Here is a 23,524-nt window from a genome sequence, read left to right on the forward strand (position 1 = left end):
TGTAATAGCAGATACCGATTAAACGACCAATGAGAAATCGTTGATTGTTTGATAGAATCTGGACCAATTTTTATCGTTGATCGTTCACACATCATTCGGTGTAATAGCGAGTCGTTCGCTCGTTCCCTGGTCTATCAGCCAGGAAAGAACGGCCGCAAGTAACAATCATCGTCCTGAGTAATAGGGGGAATGATTTAAGATCGTTCGTTATAGCCGTCGTTTGAGATCATTTATCGTTAATCGTCCAGTGTAATACCACCCTATGGCCGTTCTCCGGCAGTGAAGGGGTCACCGTCCTGGCGGTGGGTTAATCCTGCAGGTAGCTGGCGGTAAGATAATGCCACAGGTGGGATTGTTGGAGTTTTCCTTTCTTCGCCCTGTGTGAATGCCCCTCCCCGGTGAGGCAGAGGAGGGAGGAGGGAGAGGAGGCTGAGGGCTTAGCATCACACATAGGGGGGCGGTATATATAGTCACACAGGACACTGTACCGTGCAGTACTCTAACCTGCGAGCTGCACAGCACTATACACAGGACTGGGCGCACTATACACAGGACCGGGCGCACTATACACAGGACCGGACGCACTATATACAGGACTGGGCGCACTATACACAGGACCAGGCGCACTATACACAGGACTGGGTGCACTATATACAGGACTGGGTGCACTATACACAGGACCAGGCGCACTATACACAGGACTGGGTGCACTATATACAGGACTGGGCGCACTATACACAGGACTGGGCGCACTATACACCTCATACCTCTGTATTACACCGCACTCCATCTCCGCTGCTGGGATTTACTATATCTCCTGTATATCTCCTGGTGCCCCCCCAACCCGAACCCTCAAGATGCCAAACTTCTCAGGAAACTGGAAGATGAAACACTCTGAGAATTTCGAGGAGATGTTGAAAGCCTTGGGTGAGTGAGAATGAATGGGTCATGGGTGACGGTGGCGCTGATGGGATGTATATATATGTAATGGGTATGGAGAGTATATAATGGGGCGGCACTGTGTGGGCATCAGATATATTTATATATGTATGTAATGGAGGTGATTATATGGGATGTCATCCTAATACACAGATATCGGGGTTATTATATGGGATCTCATCCTAATACACAGATATCAGGGTTATTATATGGGATGGGATCCTAATACACAGATATCAGGGTTATTATATGGAATCTCATCCTAATACACAGATATCAGGGTTATTATATGGGATGGGATCCTAATACACAGATATCAGGGTTATTATATGGAATCTCATCCTAATACACAGATATCAGGGTTATTATATGGGATGGGATCCTAATACACAGATATCAGGGTTATTATATGGAATCTCATCCTAATACACAGATATCAGGGTTATTATATGGGATCTCATCCTAATACACAGATATCAGGGTTATTATATGGAATCTCATCCTAATACACAGATATCAGGGTTATTATATGGGATGGGATCCTAATACACAGATATCAGGGTTATTATATGGGATGGGATCCTAATACACAGATAGCAGGGGTTATTATATGGGATGGGATCCTAATACACAGATATCAGGGTTATTATATGGGATGTCATCCTAATACACAGATATCAGGGGTTATTATATGGGATCCTAATACACAGATATCAGGGTTATTATATGGGATGTCATCCTAATACACAGATATCAGGGGTTATTATATGGGATGGGATCCTAATACACAGATATCAGGGTTATAATATGGGATCTCATCCTAATACACAGATATCAGGGGTTATTATATGGAATGGGATCCTAATACACAGATATCAGGGGTTATTATATGGAATGGGATCCTAATACACAGATATCAGGGGTTATTATATGGGATGGGATCCTAATACACAGATAGAGATTAAGAGATAAATATGATTCTTATACAAAGACAATTGGGGATTGATGTAACAAATTATATATCATGTCATCCTAATACTATATATTATAGGGGATTAATATAATCCATGTAATCCAAATGAAGGGAATTATGTTTTGGATCACTGTAATACGCAGATATCAGGGGTTATTATATGTGATCTCATCCTAATACACAGATATCAGGGGTTATTATATGGGATCCTAATACACAGATATCAGGGTTATTATATGGGATGGGATCCTAATACACAGATATCAGGGTTATTATATGGGATGGGATCCTAATACACAGGTATCAGGGGTTATTATATGGGATGGGATCCTAATACACAGATATCAGGGGTTATTATATGGGATCTCATCCTAATACACAGATATCATGGTTATTATATGGGATGGGATCCTAATACACAGGTATCAGGGGTTATTATATGGGATGGGATCCTAATACACAGATATCAGGGGTTATTATATGGGATCTCATCCTAATACACAGATATCAGGGTTGTTATATGGAATCTCATCCTAATACACAGATATCAGGGGTTATTATATGGGATCTGATCCTAATACACAGATATCAGGGGTTATTATATGGGATCTCATCCTAATACACAGATATCAGGGGTTATTATATGGGATCCTAATACACAGATATCAGGGTTTATTACATGGGATGGGATCCTAATACACAGATATCAGGGGTTATTATATGGGATGGGATCCTAATACACAGGCAATGGGGGTTCATGTAAGGAATAATATATAGGTTCATCCTAATACACAGATAAAATATTAGGATACACAGCTTATATAGGGTGGATTGTGTTAGCAGATCTTTTATCTAATCCTAATACACAGATATTGGGGGTGAGTGTCTGTCATCTTGTCTTTTTTTTTTTTTTTTTTTTTTAACTTTTATTTTTCATTATATCAAATACAAGAAAAAATCTTAAATAACAAAATAAGACAATCAACATTTCACATATCATTTTTTCTTTTTTCCCCTTTTCCCCATCCCCTTCCACCCATCCCACCCAGAGAAGAGAGAGGAGAAAAAAAAAAAAAAAAAAACCTCCTCCTTAGTTATGATAATACCTTTCGCAAGTTCTCATACAGCCTTCCCATTCATGATATGAGGGGACATTAGTTGACATCCACTTCCTTGTTATAACCAATCTTCCATAGAACAGGAGCCTACTCACTTTCTTCCGTATTATTTTAGATGACTCTATCGAGGATACCTCCCCCAATATTGTTGCTACCGGGCTACTGGGAATCTCTATCCCCGTTGTATTTTTTATATTTAACAGGATTGCCTCCCAGAAACCCCCCAACTTCCGACACGACCATACCATATGTAAAAACCCCGCCTCCCTCATCCCACACCTAGGGCAGCTATTAATGTTTCCATGTCTAATTCTTGCTAAGAATGAGGGGGTGTAGTACAACCTTTGAACAATGTTATACTGAACAATTCTGTGGTTTAGCGATTTCGAGACATCTCTTATACTCCGCAATATTCTCATCCATTGTAACTCGGACAATTCCCCAATCTCTTCCTCCCATTTATTCTTACTTTTGGAGCTTCCTTCTGATACACCCATAAGGTATCTATACATATAGGAGATTCCCAGTAGTCCGGATCCAGAATCCCTAATCCCCTCAATCATTCGTTCACGCTGTACCTTACCCCCGTCCTTTCTTATTCCCATCCTTACCCCCATATATATCTGGGTATATGTGTACCAACAATTTCCTGATAATACATACTCCTGTCTAACCTCCTCCCACTTCTTAAGTCTATTATCCACCATTATATCCCACAAAACCCTTATACCTTTTTCAAATAACTCCTCTCCTATCTTGATGTCCTGTGTCCCCATGTCATCTTGTCTTTGTATAGCATTGTAATACACAGATATTGGGGTGAGTGTCTGTCATCTTGTCTTTGTATAGCATTGTAATACACAGATATTGGGGTGAGTGTCTGTCATCTTGTCTTTGTATAGCATTGTAATACGCAGAGATTGGATGTGAATGTATCACTTTCCTACTAGTTTACAGATATTAGAGATTGTTCTTATACGCAGAGACGATTATTCTGTATTCAGAGACATATATCACACCGTGTCCTTAGGAGAACAGTCATAATAAATCTCCCCAGGGTGCACAGTAATAATGGTATCACCTGCTACAGCAAGGAGGATCAGATCCTTATATACAGATATGAGGCTTCTCACCCCAATTATATACAGATATGAGGCTTCTCACCCTCCTTATATACAGACATAAGGCTTCTCACCCTCCTTACATACAGATATGAGGCTTCTCACCCTCCTTATATACAGACATAAGGCTTCTCACCCTCCTTATATACAGACATAAGGCTTCTCACCCTCCTTACATACAGATATGAGGCTTCTCACCCTCCTTATATACAGATATGAGGCTTCTCACCCTCCTTATATACAGACATAAGGCTTCTCACCCCCATTATATACAGATATGAGGCTTCTCACCCTCCTTATATACAGACATAAGGCTTCTCACCCTCCTTATATACAGACATAAGGCTTCTCACCCTCCTTATATACAAACATAAGGCTTCTCACCCCCATTATATACAGATATGAGGCTTCTCACCCTCCTTATATACAGACATAAGGCTTCTCACCCTCCTTATATACAGACATAAGGCTTCTCACCCTCCTTATATACAAACATAAGGCTTCTCACCCTACTTATATACAGATATGAGGCTTCTAACCCTTCTTATATACAGACATAAGGTTTCTAACCCTCCTTATATACAGATAAGAGGCTCTGTTCTTGTAGGGTAGCTTCTTGACTTCTAGGGTAGCCTCTTGTCTCATAGGGTAACCTCTTGTATTATAGGGTAGCCTCTTGTCTCATAGGGTAACCTCTTGTATTATAGGGTAGCCTCTTGTCTCATAGGGTAACCTCTTGTATTATAGGGTAGGCTCTTGTCTTGTAGGGCAGCCTCATGTCTTACAGAGTAGCCTTTTTTAGGGTAGCCTCTTCTCTCATAGGGTAACATCTTATATTATAGTGTAGCTTTTTGTCTTATAGGGTAGCCTATTGTCTTGTAGGGTAATTTCTTGTCTTGTAGGATAGCCTGTTGTCTTATAGTCTTATAGGATAGCCTCCTGTTTTATAGGGTAACTTCTTGTCTTATATGGTAGCCTATTGTCTTACAGGGTAGCCTCTTTTCTTATAGGGTAGCCTATTGTCTTATAGGGTAGCCTATTGTCTTACAGGGTAGCCTCTTTTCTTGTAGGGTAACTTCTTGTCTTATAGGGTAGCCTCTTGTCTCATAGAGTAGTCTCTTGTCTTATAGGGTAGCCTATTGTCTTGTAGGGTAACTTCTTATTTTGTAGGATAGCCTCTTGTTTTATAGTCTTATATGATAGCCTCCTGTCTTATATGGTAACTTTTTGTCTTATATGGTAGCCTCTTGTCTTACATGGTAGCCTCTTTTCTTGTAGGGTAACTTCTTGTCTTATAGGGTAGTCTATTGTCTTGTAGGGTAATTTTTTGTCTTGTAGGATAGCCTCTTGTCTTGTTGGATAGCCTCCTGTGTTATATGGTAACTTCTTGTCTTATGTGGTAGCCTCTTGTCTTACAGGGTAGTCTCTTGTCTTATAGGGCAGTCTCTTGCCTTATAGAATAGCCTCTTGTCTTATAGGGTAGCCTCTTGTCTTATAGGGTAGCCTCTTTCACTGCCTCCTAGAGAATGGCTTATGATTAGATTGTATCTTTATAACATACGGCGTTCTTCATGTGTAAGTGAACCAGGTCGGTATTAGGGTCCGTCCCCCCTTCTCTGAGGTCCTCACAGCACTGCCCCCCCCCCCCCTTATATCCATAAAGAGTTGTTCCCCAAATTACACCATACACTTTCTTCTGCTCTTTAAATCCTTTAAATTTGGCTTAATCGCTTGTTACCTGGAGCGCTGAAATAATTACCCGGGAATAATCATCCAATCCCCGGCTCCAATAAATATTCAGGAGATTTACGGAGCCCAGTAAAGTCTTAACAATATCAAAGCGCCTCAAAGTTTTATTTTAATAGGATTTTAAGAGCTGGCGGGGACCCCGGTGTCTGAGGATTACGAGGAGCCTCTGATCTGGGGTTCTGGTTTGTCTGTTCTACACATTGTCAGCTAGCCCTGAGGGCGGAGGAATGCCGGCCTGGCGCTGCTCCACACTCAGCCGGCACAAGGCTAGCGTCTTCAAGGGGCCAGGATGTCCTCACAAGAGGCCGGAGGTGACAGGCAGACTGTAGCCATGCTTCATCAATACTACTGTAATGGGGAGGGGAGCCAGAGGTAAATCACCTAGAGGAGCCTGGGCCTATAGGTGCCCATATACCTTCTATAACAATCATCCCTCCATATACATTATGTGTTCACTATGGGGAGGGGGGGTGGGGGGTGGAAGTCACCAGACTGCTCTGATGTCGGCTTATCCCTCAAGAACAAAAGGGTCGGGCAGTGAAAATCCACCAAGCCTGACCCCCATTTCCACCTGTGGAGACTTGGGAGACCCCCATATACTTTAGACTGACTCACATCATCATCATCATGTTTTTATAGGCAGATGATTCATGCCCCACCAACACTTACTTACTTACAGTATTATTCAATTTATAAGGAGATCTGAGCTTAAAGGGGTACTCATCATTTTCTTTCTAAACAACTCGTTTTAGAAAGTTATAGAGATTTGTAATTTACTTCTATTTAACAATATCCAGTCTTCCAGTACTTATCAGCTGCTGTATGTCCTGCAAGAAGTGGTGTTTTCTCTCCAGTCTGACACAGTGCTCTCTGCTGCCACCTCTGTCCATGTCAGGAACTGTCTAGAGCAGGAGATGTTTTCTATGGGGATTTGCTGCTGCTCTGGACAGTTCCTACCAGGTGGAAGCAGAGAGCACTGTGTCAGACTGGAGATAATACACCACTTTCTGCAGGACATACCGCAGCTGATAAGTACTGGAAGACTGGAGATTTTTAAATAGAAGTAATTACAAATCAATATAACTTTCTGAAATCTATTGATTTGAAAGATTTTTTTTTGCTGGAGTACCCCTTTAAGATTTTTGAGGGAAACAGTCAACATGTTTTTTTATATTAGATTAGGCATCTGTTTGATCTGTTTGATGTCCTAGCAAAGCCAAACTAGTAGCTAATCAGGATACCGGAAAAACTCATTAGAAAGAAGAGCCTTAAAGGGAACCTGTCACCGGCCTACGCTGCCTGGACTACGAGTCATCAGGGTGTCCCCTCCCTGCCCTGCCGCCCTTGATTGATGGGAGTCTCCCTATACCTATATAGGGAGTTATCGATCAATGAAGGCTGGTGGGGAAGTAGAGGCCACCGGGCACCACCCCAATGACTCATAGAGATGACTGGTTCCCTTTAAAGGGGTTGTCCAGACTTAGAAGAACATGGCTGCTCTCCTCCAGAAACAGCGCCACGTGTGTTCTTATTTCTATTAAAGTGGTGAAAGGCTGAATTGTAATACCACACACAACCTGAGGACAGGGGCGGCGCTGTTCTTGTAGCTGTGCTTTTTCTAATCATAACATTGTAATATTCATTAGAATTTTTTAAATATATGTTTTGGTTTTTTGTTAACCCTATAATTTCTGGGGTTGGTAACTAAATAGGATCATGTGCCGGTGGATCCAGGTCACAGATCCTGCTGTTCCTCGAGGCCCGTCTTGTCCTTCGTCACCCGATGAATAAAATATCACCTCAGCCATTTAATACTTGCCGCTCCGGCGTCTCTGTACAGAAGCATTTTGTCATTAACACCACCGAACATTTTCCAGCTTTGATCGTATTACGGATGATAGGTCACTCTCATTGTTCCTCCATGATGTGGACGTTACTCGATAGCGTCTGCCAGTAACATCTACCAGTATTACGGATGATAGGTCACTCTTATTGTTCCTCCATGATGTGGACGTTACTCGATAGCGTCTGCCAGTAACATCTACCAGTATTACGGATGATAGGTCACTCTTATTGTTCCTCCATGATGTGGACGTTACTCGATAGCGTCTGCCAGTAACATCTACCAGTATTACGGATGATAGGTCACTCTTATTGTTCCTCCATGATGTGGACGTTACTCGATAGCGTCTGCCAGTAACATCTACCAGTATTACGGATGATAGGTCACTCTTATTGTTCCTCCATGATGTGGACGTTACTCGATAGCGTCTGCCAGTAACATCTACCAGTATTACGGATGATAGGTCACTCTCATCGTTCCTCCATGATGTGGACGTTATTCAATGGCGTCTGCCAGTAACATCTACCAGTATTACGGATGATAGGTCACTCTCATTGTTCCTCCATGATGTGGACGTTACTCGATAGCGTCTGCCAGTAACATCTACCAGTATTACGGATGATAGGTCACTCTCATTGTTCCTCCATGATGTGGACGTTACCCGATAGCGTCTGCCAGTAACATCTACCAGTATTACGGATGATAGGTCACTCTCATTGTTCCTCCATGATGTGGACGTTACTCGATAGCGTCTGCCAGTAACATCTACCAGTATTACGGATGATAGGTCACTCTCATTGTTCCTCCATAATGTGGACGTTACTCGATAGCGTCTGCCAGTAACATTCACCAGTATTACGGATGATAGGTCACTCTCATCGTTCCTCCATGATGTGGACGTTACTCGATAGCGTCTGCCAGTAACATCTACCAGTATTACGGATGATAGGTCACTCTCATTGTTCCTCCATGATGTGGACGTTACTCGATAGCATCTGCCAGTAACATCTACCAGTATTACGGATGATAGGTAACTCTCATCGTTCCTCCATGATGTGGACGTTACCCGATAGCGTCTGCCAGTAACATCTACCAGTATTACACTATACTTTATAGTCTAGCTAAGTGGTCACCCCAAATCCCCCCACAATGATTAACTGCAATAATTTTTAAAGGGGTACTCTAGTGAAAATCTTTTTCTTTCAAATAAACTGGGTTCAAAAAGTTAAATAGATTTGTAATTTACTACTAAATAAAAATCTCCAGTCCTCTAGTACTTTTCAGCTGCTTTATGTCCTGCAGGAAGTGGTGTATTCTCTCCAGTCTGACACAGTGCTCTCTGCTGCCTCCTCTGTCCATGTCAGGAACTTCCAGAGCAGCAGCAAATCCCCATAGAAAACCTTTCCTGCTCTGGACAGTTCCTGACATGGACAGAGGTGGCAGCAGAGAGCATTGTGTCAGACTGGAGAGAATACACCACTTCCTGTAGGACATACAGCGACTGAGAAGTACCAGAAGACTGGAGATTTTAAAATAGAAGTAAATTACAAATCTATAAAACCTTATGAACCCAGTTGATCTGATAGAAAAAGATTTTCACCGGAGTACCCCTTTAATAATAATGATGATGATGAAGAAGAACATCTATTGTGGTTGGTTCCGGGCCTGTATATACTAGGAACGTAAGAAAGTTAATCTGTTCCTATATAAAATACAGTGGTACCTCGATTTAAGAGTAACTTGGTTTAAGAGCGTTTTGGTTTAAGAGCTCACAGTTTTTCAAAATTGTGACTTGGTTTAAGAGCATTGCTTTGGTTTAAGAGCTCCCTGTCCTGGGTGGGAGGGCGAGTGGGGGAGGGGCATGGTCTGCATAGCGGGGTCTACAGCCCTGTACTCTTACCCAGGAAGTCTCACTCACCTTCCAAATCATAGCAGATCCACTTCAGGCTGGGGCTTACATCAGGGGACAGGACTGTGGAGGTTATCTCTCCATAGCTGTAACCCCTCTCTCCCCGGACAGAGTGCTGCATGTATGTGCCCACATCTGTCCTGCTCATTCCTTCATGCTCCCTGCAGTCTCTATCAGCCCTTGTGTTTCCCATCCTCTCCATTACTGTACAGTAACTTATAATATCACATATTCTGCTGTTTCTGAATGGTTGTTTCATCTGTTTTACATGTTATTCAGAATATATAAATCATTATTTTGGGGTGAGGAACCAATTGTCTGCATTTCTATAATTTCTTATGGGAAAATTTGCTTTGGTTTAAGAGTAGATTTGGATTACAAGCACGGTCCTGGAACGAATTATGCTCAAAATCCAAGGCACCACTGTACTAATATCCATCTACATATCCAATTTTATACTTATACAATGGCCTATTGTAATCTACTCCACCATCCAGTTACATCCTACTCTATCTGGGGTCTCTAAGTAATTACCTGGCTTTCATAGAGAGAAGAGGTGTCGCCATCAAGACAAGAAGTTTCTCATTCCTTAAAACTTTTTGGAATTTATTAGTTAATCCTAACTGCATGTTGGTGGCGATGGGGTTAATGCGCTAAATCCCGCTAGTATTTAGTGCGGGCCGCACACAACAGGTGCAGTGACATGAGTTGTCCCTCCACATCCTCCCCCACCAGTCTCCACGCTCCCAGTCCTCCCATAGGCAGTGGACAGCCAGGTCGCTGGCAGAATCTTGGCTCACAACCAGGACGGCTAAGCCAGCTGGAAGGAAGATGGTTGACACGGAACGTATGCTACATCCTCCTACAGACACAGCGGGAATATACATAGGGGGAGATATATCAAACATGGTGTAAAGTAGAACTGGCTCAGTTGCCCCTAGCAACTAATCAGATTCCACCTTTTTTTCCAAAGTGTCTGTGAGGAATGACAAGTGGAATCTGATTGGTTGCTAGGGGCAACTGAGCCAGCTCGACTTTACACCAGTTTGATAAATCTCCCCAATTGTTTTTTATCTGTTTTTTTAGGTTTTCCTGAGAACAATTTTTATGATTATTGTATAGTAATATCTAATGGTAGTAAGGTAATGGAGCCTAATCCAGTTTCTAACTGGTGGTATCTAACTAGATGTCTCCAAAAAGTTTGGGCATCAATTGGTAGTAACTAGACATGGGCCCAACTGGATCATGCCCGACTCCGATCATTTAGCATTTGATTACCGGTGGTAAAGAAGTTGGATGCAGCCTTGAGGCTTCTTTGACTCCCTAGGGCCTAGATTGGACTCGATCAAGTTGCACTCATCTCTAGAAGTAACCAACTAGTAGGTTAAAATGGCACTCAGCGTAGTATTTAACTAACTAGTGATGTCTACAGCTTATGAGGTGGGGTAGGGTGAGGGATGTCTTATCCTGTCCCCTAACTTTAGTATAAAATGTATGGGCACCTTAAAGGGCCCCATAGACATAAGAGAAAAGCTGGTCCAATCCACTGATTTCTATTGATTATCCAATGTGAATGGGGTTCTTCCAACTCCCATTTAAAGAAACCCCATTAATCTAATGCAATAAAGGATTTGTGATCCTTCAGTAAAGGCCAATCAGAATTAAGAACGGTAGGACCACAAGCTCCATTTTTATTTTTGCCATATCTCTACTCCCCCCGCCCCCCTAGAACTACTATACTTCCTTATGACTAGTGTTGAATGGAGTTGCCAAACTGATTGGGTTCGGCAACCTTCTCCAAATCTGAAAGTTCGGCATGTGACTCCCGGCATCTGGAGAAGTTAGATATCGCGCTAAGACGGCATCCAATTTTTCCAGAGTCGAATGCTGAACTTTCGGGTTTGGAGAACGTTGCCGAACCAGAACAGTTCAGCAACTCCACTTAACCCCTGTAAGATTAAACTATTTCCTTGACCTTTCCACACTTTCCGTCACTTCTATCACAACCTTAGTTTCACCTCTTGGACCCTGAGCAGTTAATTTTTTACATCAAACAAGAAAAGCCAATAGACGGGAGTGATTTTACGGCTGTTGGATGGGCGCACTCTGATTCACAGGCAGAAAACAGCTCAGGACTTTTAGTGCCCTCTCCATTGTCTATGAGGATTGTGTAAATCTCCTTTACGGCCTTATGCTTTATCGGTCTATAGAAAGATCAAAGCGTGGAGTCATCTCCTCTATCCCATTCTCTGATTTGTAAAGTGTTTAACACCTCCGCTAGATAAGTGACTTTGAAGCCAACACTGTATCATTGTCTAAAATCACAACTGAATTTCGCAAGTCCATTGTAGAGAACTTGCATAAGGTCTTTTTTGCTTTCCTTCTATAATAAAAAAAAGAAAAATCACTAGTAAATAAGTCCTTAAGACTTCCTATTCTCTAAATTCTCAAGTGCTCGTCTAATCTGACATCAGTGTCTGGGAAGCATTGGTAAAAACCAACATGTCGGCCATTACAGCCTGGAGGGGTTAACAGCTTCCTTCTCGGGGCTTGTGAGTCTATCCAGTTATATGGGAGCCTGGGTTATGGTAACATAATACTTGTGGATCGTAATAGTTAAACTTTCTTGTAATTTTAGCTTCAGAGATATAATACTTGGGCCATAAGAAGTTTTAGCTTCGGGACCCAAATGCAAATTGTTAAGATTATAGGCTTTCGGCCATAAAAAGAATTTTGGCAATTTTTTCAGATCCTATTTTAATAGAATTTTTTGTAGCCTAGAAAACAAAAATTTCTTATAACGTGTATAATAAGCGTTGACAGGGAGGTTATCATACGCCACCTAAGAGATGAGAAGCTTTGATTTGATCAGGGAGGGGCCTGGGCTCAGTGTCTGCCAGCATTACCTCCATCGGCAGCCAAGGCCCCCGGGCAGACAAGGCCTTTATTCTTCATTCATTCCAGACAAGATGGGTCTTATATGAGAAAATGACAGCTCTGTCTTTTATATTCTGTACCGAGCTGGATCATACTCGTCTCTCTTACAGAGATGTGACCTTCCGTCCCGACGAGGAGAAGTCATATGTCTGCCGTGAACTTGCATTGTGTTGGCGGGTGAAGACCTCACAAGACACCCGAGCCATCCTGCCCGATGCTTAGCTAATGACATTTCTGCAGTCATGTTCTTGATTCTCCACAATCCAGTTATTGTGTATTTCCAAGTATAACAAGGTCTCTTTTCCAAGAAGATAAAAAATATCTTATGCCCTATCATCGGTAATTATGAGATTCGTCTCCCTCCTGGATCCATGTCCAGGTCATCGCGGGGACGTATAGTTGGTGGAATCATCCATTGTGACCAATCAGATTCCAACAGATAGTTTGGCAAAAATATTTTCTGCTGTTTCAGGTGGCTAACAAATCACCACCGTCATTATTGGGTTATAGGAAGAGCTGTCCATGTATCTATAGGTGTCCGAGGTGGTGGTCGCACCCATGTCCTAGACCCTGAGGGCACCTAAAAGGTCCCTTTGCCTCATTTAAAGAAACCAGAACTCTAAATGAATATGGGCCAAAGGGACTTAAGGTGGCCATATACCTTAACTCTCGGCCTAATGATTATATGGCAAACAGTTATCTCTTCCAATTTCCCCAAACACATGAATGTTCAGTACGGCCGAGTGTTCCTGTGTTTTCTATGGAGAGGCGTAAGCCACAGCCAGAGCACCCTAGTGCTGGCTTATATTTCAAAAGGGTCGGACAGTAAAATTCCATCACACTTGACCCTATCTCCACCGAAATCATCTGTTGGTGGAGTCTCGGGAGACCCCCATACACTTTATACTGAGGACTGAACCTGCCCACGAAAGGCGGGTTTGGCTGACATAAGTATAAAGTATGGGGATTTTTTATAGCCTTTCTATTCTACAGTTAATGGGGGGTAAATTGAAGCTCCTGGGCCCAAGTGCTCAAACTTTATCTTAACCCTCAAATGCAAACACTTGTTATAGAATCTCATTACTGTTTCGTCATTCAAAGTAACTTTTTTCAGATGAAAAAGAGCTTTCTTTTGTAGTGTAACCCATTGGAGGTATCTTCAAGGCTCTATATTGAATTGAGCATTCACATAGATGGAAACTACCTCCAAGCTAGCCCTTTTGCCTCTGGAGGAGAACTACTTTGCATACTTTTCCCAGGTAGCATTGCATGGACTAAAAAAAAAACTCTCTAGACTAGGATGGTGGTCGCTCCAAGGAGACACATTACTCCCCTTGTTTCAAAAATTCAAACTCAGGGGCTTCACTTTACCCATTTGCTAACTGAAAAAAGGTCTGAAATACTTCTAGGACTCCAGACTCTAAAGATTATGGTCAATCATTTAAAAAATAATATTTAAAAAAATTTACAAAATTTAATATCAGGAGGTTGTTATTATTTTATATATTTTTTATTGTTGTTCTTTTTTTGTAGTAGTAGTAAATAGATGTACTGTGAATGGGAAGTTTTTATTCACGTTAGACGTGAAGACCACCTCACAATTGTCTTAACAAAGCAGATTTGTTAGTTTGGTTTATTATGGCGATTGGCAGCAGGTGTTTGGGGTGTTTAGGGTGTGTCCCTTTACCTGAAAGTTCAGGCTAATGTTTTTTTAGACTTACAGTAAAGAATGTTTTTTACTGTCATGTAGGAATGTTTCATACTTTCCAGCTAATCCGCACATAGTGGTTTTCTCTTTTGGCCTATTAGTGGTGTTCAGCGTTCATCATAAACAACCGAGCAATTTGCTTAGCTAAGTATGTTATCAATGACAAGTGGGGCGTTTTACTCCGTCATGGGCCCGGCTCATTTGCAAAGAACATTGCCTGGAGGAAATAATGTAATAACACAAGCGTGTCAGATATTTTTGAAAAAATTTGAAAGATTCTAATCTCAAGGGTTGGGAAACGAGTTGTAAGATATTTACAGACCAAGCACATAGAAATATTTATTTATTTCATTTGAATTTAAAAGTTATAGGAGAACAAAGTTGCAGTATGGTGCAGAAGAATACTTGCTGCATGTGGCCACAAACCACAAGTCAAAGCCAATATGAAATGTTTTGAGTGGTGGTTGGAGGGGGGTCTGGTTCCCACAGTGGGATTTTTGATGAAAAGGTTGAATCAAAATGTTATGATTGTGTTCACTGATTACGGGTTTCTATTAATTATTAATTAATAGATTTTTAAAATAATTTTTTTAAATTTTCAAAAATTTTATTTAAATTATTTTACCATATTCCTATGTCCTTATCTGAAGCTGCACTTTGCGCAGTTTATGGGTTTTGGAAGCAGAAAGTCTAATTGGCCACAGGTGCGGGGACATCTCAGGAACCCATCTGTCATGTAACGTGGTATAGGATTCCCCCCCATTACGTTGACAGATGTTCGTATGACAAATGGGGATAAAATTAGCTGTCCTGAGGAAGAGCGTCTGGGTTCTGTCTCCTCGACCAGCTGACAGATCAGCTGACACCGGCTGACCTTTTTGAATCTCTTATTTGACGACACAAATTTCCTGCCCCAAAAGCAAAATTACATATATATAATCTAGACTGGGAAAAAAAGAAGGCGTGACTGGTAGTGGAAGGACAAACATTGATTTAAAAAAAAAAAAAAAAGTTCACAATTTTTTAAAATTCTTTTCATAGGTGGCGCTGTAATTACTAATTTTTTTAAATTTTATTTACTACAGGTGTCAATGTCATGCTAAGAAAAATAGCGGTGGCTGCAGCCTCGAAACCGGCCGTAGAGATAAAGCAGGAGGGCGAGTGCTTTTACATTAAGACCTCCACCACCGTCCGCACCACTGAGATCAACTTCAAAATCGGAGAGGAGTTTGAGGAACAGACAGTAGATGGCCGTCCTTGTAAGGTAACTCTCTTCTTCTCTTCTTGACACGGTTATGGTGGCGCATAGTGCATGGACACAATGGGGGAGATTTATCAAACATGGTGTCAAGTGAAACTGGCCCAGTTGCCCCTAGCAACCAATCAGATTCCACTTTTCATTCCTCACAGACTATTTGGAAAATGAAAGGTGGAATCTGATTGGTTGCTAAGGGCAACTAGGCCAGTTTCACTTTACACCATGTCTGATAAATCTCCCCAATGACAACCAGATTACAAATGAAATACAGGGCAGTGACAACCCCATAACAAAGCCATTTCATACCCTTACCAGTCACATCCTCTACCCATGCCAGCCGCCATCCTTCACCAACATGTGTGGCCAATGTAACAAGGTGCCATTGATGGCCACGTGACTTCTTCCGCCTCACACCGCCAACATCGCACCTCTCTCTTCCTTCCTGCCTTCACGCCACGTTCCCCGTGGTCTAGCACAAACTTTTTCCATCCCCACAAAGACAAGTAATTTTATTGCGGACCATATGCGATTTAATACTGTCATTTATTTTCGCACGAGTGTCAAAAAAATAGCCATAAAACCGATTTTTGGATTTCTGCTCACAGGTGCCCGAAACACAGCTCTCATTGTTTTTGGCTGAAATTAGGGAGGAAAAAGGGGCTAGTTATTTTAAGGCGGCCTATCCCTGCCATTGGCAAGCCATTAAATCACCCTCCAAATCCGTTCCTGTTTTACGGCGTGCTGGGCGATTTCTAATAACATATTAAAAGCTAGTGACAAGCAGGCAGGAATCATTCGGCTTCCCCGTTCGGGGTAATGAGTCATAAAGCTATTTATTTATCGGGTGTCGATTTCCACAATTAACCCCGACATAGTCCTGTGTCCTCACCGCACTGTGTGGAAATGAAAGGAGTCCTGGTTGGGGGAAGCTGAAAGGGTGGAAGCTGGGATCTTCACGCCCCTCGTGTCCCGCTGCAGGACGCTTCTGAGCCGCACTTAGAGGCAATCATTGAGTAACTATTTTAGCAGAGAGGAAATTGCAGTTCTCCTGGATTGCTTTCTGTGAAGCCATTTGCGGTTGGGTAAGGTGAGGTTATGTTGAATCTTTGCCATAAAGAAATTCAGCACCGATGTGAGACCGTGCCCGATCTCGCATGTAATACATAAGCCAAACACTTCTTCCTTACACTCCAGTAGAGGAAAGAAAAAAAAATGACTTCATTCTTTTTTTTTAGATTTAGTGATAAAGAATCCGAGAATTCGTCCACTTTACAAAGTCTTTGGTTAATAAGGACATGCTCTCTTTATGAGTCTAAATAATCAAAATGTAATGAATATCCAATCAATGATCTGTAGCTTCATAAAAGGAAACTTACCGCCAGGGCAACTATGCTTTGCAGCCGTTAAAGGGGAAGTGCGGCGCTAAGAAATTATTCACAAAATAACACACATTACAAACTTATACACATTGTATTTGAATGGCCCCCTTCCCCGTGTTCCCCGACCCCCCCTGTGGACTTGGAAGTGTAGTGCATTATACATACCTGATTCGTGTCGACCCCCGTTCGCCGTCCTCTGACAGTGATGTAATCTTCGGGAGGCCGGCAAACCCGCTCCTGCCGTCCCTCATGCCGGCCCCCCTCTGCCGCCTCATAACTGTGCTCAGCCGCGATTGGCTGAGCATTACTGTGCTCAGCCAATCGCGGCTGAGCAGCTGATGACGTGTGCCGCATCATCAGCTGCTCAGCCGCGATTGGCTGACCATAACTGTGCTCAGTCAATCGCGGCTGAGCATAGTTATGACGCGGCATGAGGGATGGCAGGAGCGGGTCGGCCGGCCTCCCGAAGATTTCATCACTGTTAGAAGATGGCGGTCCGGGGTCGACACGTATCAGGTATGTATAATGCACTACACTTCCGGGTCCACGGGCGGGGGTCGGGGAACACGGGGAAGGGGGCCATTCACATACATAACATACATTACAAAGTTGTATAACTGTGTAATGTGTGTTATTTTGTGTATAATTTCTTAGCGCCGCACTACCCCTTTAAAGGAGAAGTCCAGTGTCGGGCAAGAGTCGGGGAGGAGATGGCTGAACAGAACAACATGTACCTACCTTCCTGGCTCCAGCGCTGAGGTCCGCTGTCCTCCACTCCGGTTCCCAGTCCCCCAGCCACTTCCTGGTCTAAGCAGGGACCCAGGTCATTATGTGTCAGATCCGCACAACCAGTCAGCGGCCGTAGCAGGGTCCCCGCTCAGACCAGGAAGCAGACTGAAGGACAGCAGACCCTTGCATGTTGTTCTGTTAACCCTCCTTCTCCCCAGCTCTTTGGGAAAAAATGCATGACACGGGACTTCCCCTTTAAAGGGGTTCTCTGTTTCTTAGTGTAAAGGTCATAGAAACATAGAAGATTGTCGGCAAAAAATGACCACCTGGTCCATCTACTCTGCCCTTTTAGTATTTCCCTTCCTATTATCTTAGGATAGATATATGTTTGTCTCAGGCTGGTTTATATTGTGTTATCATAGATTTATCAACTACATCTGCTGGAAGTTTGTTCCAAACTTAGACTTTAGACGGCCGAACATGCCACTCATATCCGATTCAGCTGTCAATCTAAGGTTTATGGGGGTTTCCCGAACATAGGTTGAGGGGTCAGCTGTGATGGAAAATCACAGCCAACCCATTTGTTCAAAGAGATAGCGTCCTCGCTGTGGCTTACATTACCCCATACAGAACACAGATACGCTCGGTCATGCCGAACCTTCCTGTGTATGGGGAGGATGGGCAGTGGGTGGAAGACATAACTATTGTTCGGCCATCAGTTACTGAAGGTGTATGGGGACCATAACTGCTACAATTCTCTACAGTGCCACCACAGGGTAAATTCAGTACTACACAGTGTCCATTCTAATTAATAGCTTGTCGGGTCAGGACAGGTCCTCCAAACTGGGAGAGACTCTTTGTAGCTGATCTCTGGTCTGGCTAATAGGGTGTCTGATACTAGGTGTTCTAAACATTGCACTCCTTTAACATGCCCCATCCCAGGTGTTAAAGGGTCACAAAGAATTCATGTGGGGCCAAAAGGGTCCTTGAGGAGAGTTACATGAAGATGTGCTGAGACTTACAGGCCATTAGGGCTCCACTGTGAATTCTGGGAAGAAATTATATGTAAAGTAGCTCTCTCACACTCCTTTTTTTATAGTCCGTGTTTTACTCCTTAAGGTACTTTAACAGGGGCTCCCGATAGTGGATGTCTCTCTGAAAAGTTGGGAACGAGTATTCCTAGGAACGCTTATTGGCCCGATAATCTGACAGTGTAAAAGGGCTCTTAGTGCATAGGAATGTAAGCCATTATACTCAGGGCATCCAGTAAGTGTTAAAGCCTATTATAAGATATAAAAATATTCCCTGTCGGACATCATTCCTTTATAATAAAGACAGAGGGACAACGCATGGCATGGTGCCACCTTGCACAAAGGCTTCAGATGGGCTCCTTCAAGCATGACAAGTCTTGGAATGGGTCACACACTAGGTTTCTTCAAGTCGTACATGATTCTGAACTCATTATCTGATATACGACTCCCATCCTTCGCTTCGGTGACTTCTCGTGAAATTCTCCTTTGTTCATTCTCAAGTTTAATAATATACCTAAATGTATCTTCAGTTTTTCATATGATGGGCTGAGGGCTGAGTCAAGCCGAGGTTACTAAGTAAATGGACGTGGTCAATGGAAAACACATGATAATCTTGTTTTAGTGGTCCGTCATGGCATCCTTAGTGGATGGTAGAACTGGAAGGGCTTTATTTCTTATTGGTACACCTTGAAGACACTTTGCATCATGGGGCAATGAAGGGGATGCCCATACACAATAGAGAGTTGTCAGCCAAAAAACTACAATTTCTCCCCATTCCCTGATAATAATCATGCACTCTCGGCCATGCATTTACTGTATGTACAATTCCGCTCCACCTTGACCTCTGTTATTGGGGAGAATCAGGAGGCCCCTACACATATTAGATGGTCAGTGGATCCTGCCAAAATTATCTGGTTCAGTTGACAGTAAGCTAATGTGTATGTCCAGCCTAAAACAACATCATGTTAAGTTTGATGAACCCAACTTAACATTTTCCATTGGACTCTATTGGGCATAGAGGTTTCCAGACTTGTCTATTCATTGTCTATTTAAGAGTTTGGTCTCATTACAATAATACTCATATATCTGAGTATTTAGGTCCAAGAATCCCCCCCCCCCCCCCCCCCCCGCATAAAACCCTCTCCCAACATCTTAGGAGGATAACATTATTTTACCTAGCCCTAACTAGAAGTAACATGCAGGTCTGACCAAGCTGAACGTGCATTGTTCGTGGAGAATTGGCATCTGTCAAAACATCCAAGCAACAAAACTTGGAATTTCTAGCCCTTGCTTCGAGCATACTCTGGACGGATCTATCAATGAGTCAGTAATGACTGCCCCCATTCACTTTCCGCAGTCACGACATTGATGAATTAGGGAAATGTGGAAGACAAGGGTCAATTGAGTGTGTTAAATTTCTCAAGGATGAACTTCCACAAGGTTGGCTGCTGTCTCCTGCACATGATGGATGGTGGCCATGGTATCGTCTGGAGGGTCTGTTTGTTATGTAATTAAGTGTCTCTTCCTTTTATCTTTGTCTCTCTTCAGAGCCTGGCCAAATGGGAAAGTGAGAATAAGATGGTGTGTGAACAAAAGCTTCTCAAAGGAGATGGACCCAAGACTTCCTGGTCAAGAGAAATGACCAACGATGGAGAACTTATCCTGGTAAGAAAACCAGACCTGACTTTTTATTATTTCATTTTTTTTTTTTGTCCAGGGAGAGTGGACTTAGCTGTTCATTATCAGACGCATTGTTATCATCATGTCAAGCATATATTACATGTCAAGGATCGTTGACCTTTAACCTCAACAGCCATTAGCTTTTAATTCTAACAAATGCAACAAGCCAAACATTTGCTCTCAGTCATCCATGTTCTTTTACATTGATAAAATCTAATGGCTAAATTGGCCATACCGTAGATAGCTTTCCACTATCTCAACAACCCCACTCCAAAAATATGCATGTAAGGAAAACCATGTATTCTCAATGAGAGAAGCAGAATAAACCACTGTTATACACCTCTACCCGTATATATCTCTTGTGAGAACAAAGGATAAGGTTTGCTGAAAGGCAACCTGCCCAACACTTCTCTCCCACCAGCAGCCTCATACAGATTATATGGTTAACCAAATTGCCAGAATCGGTGATTTTAACCAAGTTTCAGCTAATATATATGAGCACCCAATTTTTGATCATTATCCATTATTTGATCATTCTTGGATCATTTAGCTAAAATGGAGATTCCACAATAAATATTATTTCAGTAGACAACATTAGTTGAAATCCATGAGCTGGAACTCATGCCGATTGCCAAACCAAAAGACGAGAGACCCAGATCAGTGCCAGAAGGTTTGAATTTCACTTGAGAGTTCGGAATCCCGTTTTCTTAGGGGTCTTAAGGTCCCCATACACATATGTGAAAAGTCAGCTGAACCTTCTAATTTTGTAGGACCAGACAACTCTCTGTTGTGTATGGGGCCTCCTAACTTTCTCTCAAGTTTGGGGAGAGAAGAATCAGCCATGTTGTATTTCATCTTAATGAGATAAGCTGCCACAGAGGTCTGGCAACAATGTACTCCTCCTCACACTTTATTTGGAACACATGACGCGTGTTCCGTGGTCCGCTAAACATTTGTTTAGCTGTTGGGCACCTTTAGTCTATTGACCGCCTTCTATTTTTCTGTACTTAAGTGGAATTAATTGGAAATCATTGTTTTATTACTCTAGACAGCTATTTTTGTACAAATGCTCATTGATGGTCATACTGGCCATGTTGTCAGCCTATAGTCTTATTAAATGATAGCTTCATTGATCCCTGTCACACCAATCTCATTGATCCAGTTGAATGACCTATGAATATCTGTTGTAATTCCATTAGGATATTTTTGAGTCTACAGACACTGTTCCCTTCAGGTTTATACCCATGATGGTTATAATATATATTAACCTTCTCTCTTTCCTTCTTCTACAGACCATGACCGCTGATGACGTCATCTGCACACGGATTTACATCAGAGAATAAACCAACTGAACCGCCCAAGGGACCCGAGGCGCGACCTTCTCCGGCCTATAGTCTGAACCCTATATAACACTTATTACAAAGCAGAGAGTATCCCGTTTACAGCGACATAACGTCATGCCAACGCTTCTCCTGTAATGTCTGCCATCTTTCATTAACTCTTTGGAAGACGGTAGAAATGGCTTTAACTCCACACCAGGAGTTGGCTCCAGGGAGCCGCGTTAACGGGACTGTGATTTGACAATGGGGCAATGATCAAATTGTGACTTATCATGTGATAAAACAAAAAGGTTAATCCATAGATTAGATGGACCATTCCAAATCCCTTTTTGGAACCCCCTGTCGGCCATTTTGAATGTACAGCCATCTTGTTTTGCCTATTGTTTTAAGATGAGCTAACAACCAAAAAAATGTGTCGCAGGGAAGGCTTTTGGTAGATTTTAAGGCAAAGATGTGAATGACAGTACTAAATAATCCCTGAAGGTGTATTACCAGACTTCAGACTATAAGACGCACTGGATTATTGAGATTGTGGAGGTAATTCAGACAATGGGCCAACATGTCCTTGAAAAGTGATTCTTATAGTCAAAAGAAGAGTAATATTAAGCTTTCAAGGCAAACACTCACCCGTGGAGCCGGCCGTGTGAATATTTCCCTGAGATTTCTTGCTCAATATCACAATGTATTAAAAATGGGCCCAACTGGGCCTCAAGTCCATCTGATTGGGTGCCATGGCCAGTGGAGCCACTTTATTCCTTAAGGCCCCCATACACTTTAGCCAAACCCACCAACTTTGACTTTGGTGGGACCAACTGACTGCTAAAGTGTGTGGGCACCCTCGACAGATAATGTTGAGAGGAAGAAGGGTCGGAAACATTAGATTTCACCTACCCGCCCCTTTTATTTTCAAAAACATTAGGTTCCTGAGAAGACTGGAAGCAGCTTACCTCTCCTCCGTCCATTGAAAACACGTCAACATTTGGCTGTGCGGATTGGGAGAGAAAGCTAAAGGCTAGTAAAGGTCAATGGGCGCCTTCAGATTGGTCTTTACATCTTGTCTGGCTTTTACTTTATAAACAAAATGTCCTACTCGCCAAAATTTACCAGCACCCATGAAACAGAAAATAGATCTTTTCGATTATTTGACCGGCTTTAACCATTTTATATATTTTTTTAGATACATGGCTAGAGAATGTAGTGCTGCTAGCTATAAGGATGATGCCCCCCGACGTAGAAATGTTTCACGTTGCTTCTTTCTAGTTTCTGCATCGTTTCTGTATTTATTTGTCAATATGTTTTTTAATGAATTAAAGAAAAAAAATCTTAATTTGCTTGTGTGTGGTTGTGAATGGTGGGCAATATAACAAATTCTGTTAGGGCAGCCACATTGTGTGTCGTGGACCCTGTTCACAGTCATGTTGGAGGCATTAAACAGCCAGGAAACCCCATGAATAGTATCAGCCAGAAGGACTCCATGAATAGTATCAGCCAAAAGGATCCCATGAACAGTATCAGCCAGAAGGATCCCATGAATAGTATCAGCCAGAAGGATCCCATGAACAGTATCAGCCATGAGGACCCCTTGATAAGTATCAGCCAGGAGGACCCCTTGATAAGTATCAGCCAGGAGGACCCCTTGATTAGTATCAGCCAGAAGGATCCCATGAATAGTATCAGCCAGAAGGACCCCATGAATCGTATCAGCCAGAAGGACCCCATAATAGTATCAGCCAGAAGGACCCCATGAATAGTATCGGCCAGAAGGACCCCATAAATCGTATCAGCCAGAAGGACCCCATGAATAGTATCG

At 42.4% G+C, this 23,524-nt stretch overlaps 1 protein-coding gene across 1 annotated transcript; it reads left to right on the forward strand.

The window, feature by feature from the left end:
- Positions 1-701: 701 nt before the first annotated feature.
- On the forward strand, positions 702-23,045 carry CRABP2 (cellular retinoic acid binding protein 2). Its single transcript, XM_069949861.1, has 4 exons — positions 702-927; positions 15,383-15,561; positions 20,243-20,359; positions 21,667-23,045. Exons 1-4 carry the CDS (start codon positions 858-860, stop codon positions 21,715-21,717), a joined length of 417 nt encoding a protein of 138 aa, XP_069805962.1. The 5' UTR covers positions 702-857; the 3' UTR covers positions 21,718-23,045.
- The last annotated feature ends 479 nt before the right edge of the window (positions 23,046-23,524 follow it).

The sequence above is a fragment of the Dendropsophus ebraccatus genome, chromosome 13, assembly GCF_027789765.1.
Source record: "Dendropsophus ebraccatus isolate aDenEbr1 chromosome 13, aDenEbr1.pat, whole genome shotgun sequence".
Lineage (NCBI taxonomy): Eukaryota > Metazoa > Chordata > Amphibia > Anura > Hylidae > Dendropsophus > Dendropsophus ebraccatus.

Coding starts and splice junctions, on each gene's coding strand:
- CRABP2 (XM_069949861.1), top strand. CDS start 858: ATGCCAAACTTCTCAGGAAACTGGAAGATGAAACACTCTGAGAATTTC. Junction 15,562..20,242: donor TAGATGGCCGTCCTTGTAAG/GTAACTCTCTTC, acceptor GTCTCTCTTCAG/AGCCTGGCCAAATGGGAAAG. Junction 20,360..21,666: donor ACGATGGAGAACTTATCCTG/GTAAGAAAACCA, acceptor CTTCTTCTACAG/ACCATGACCGCTGATGACGT.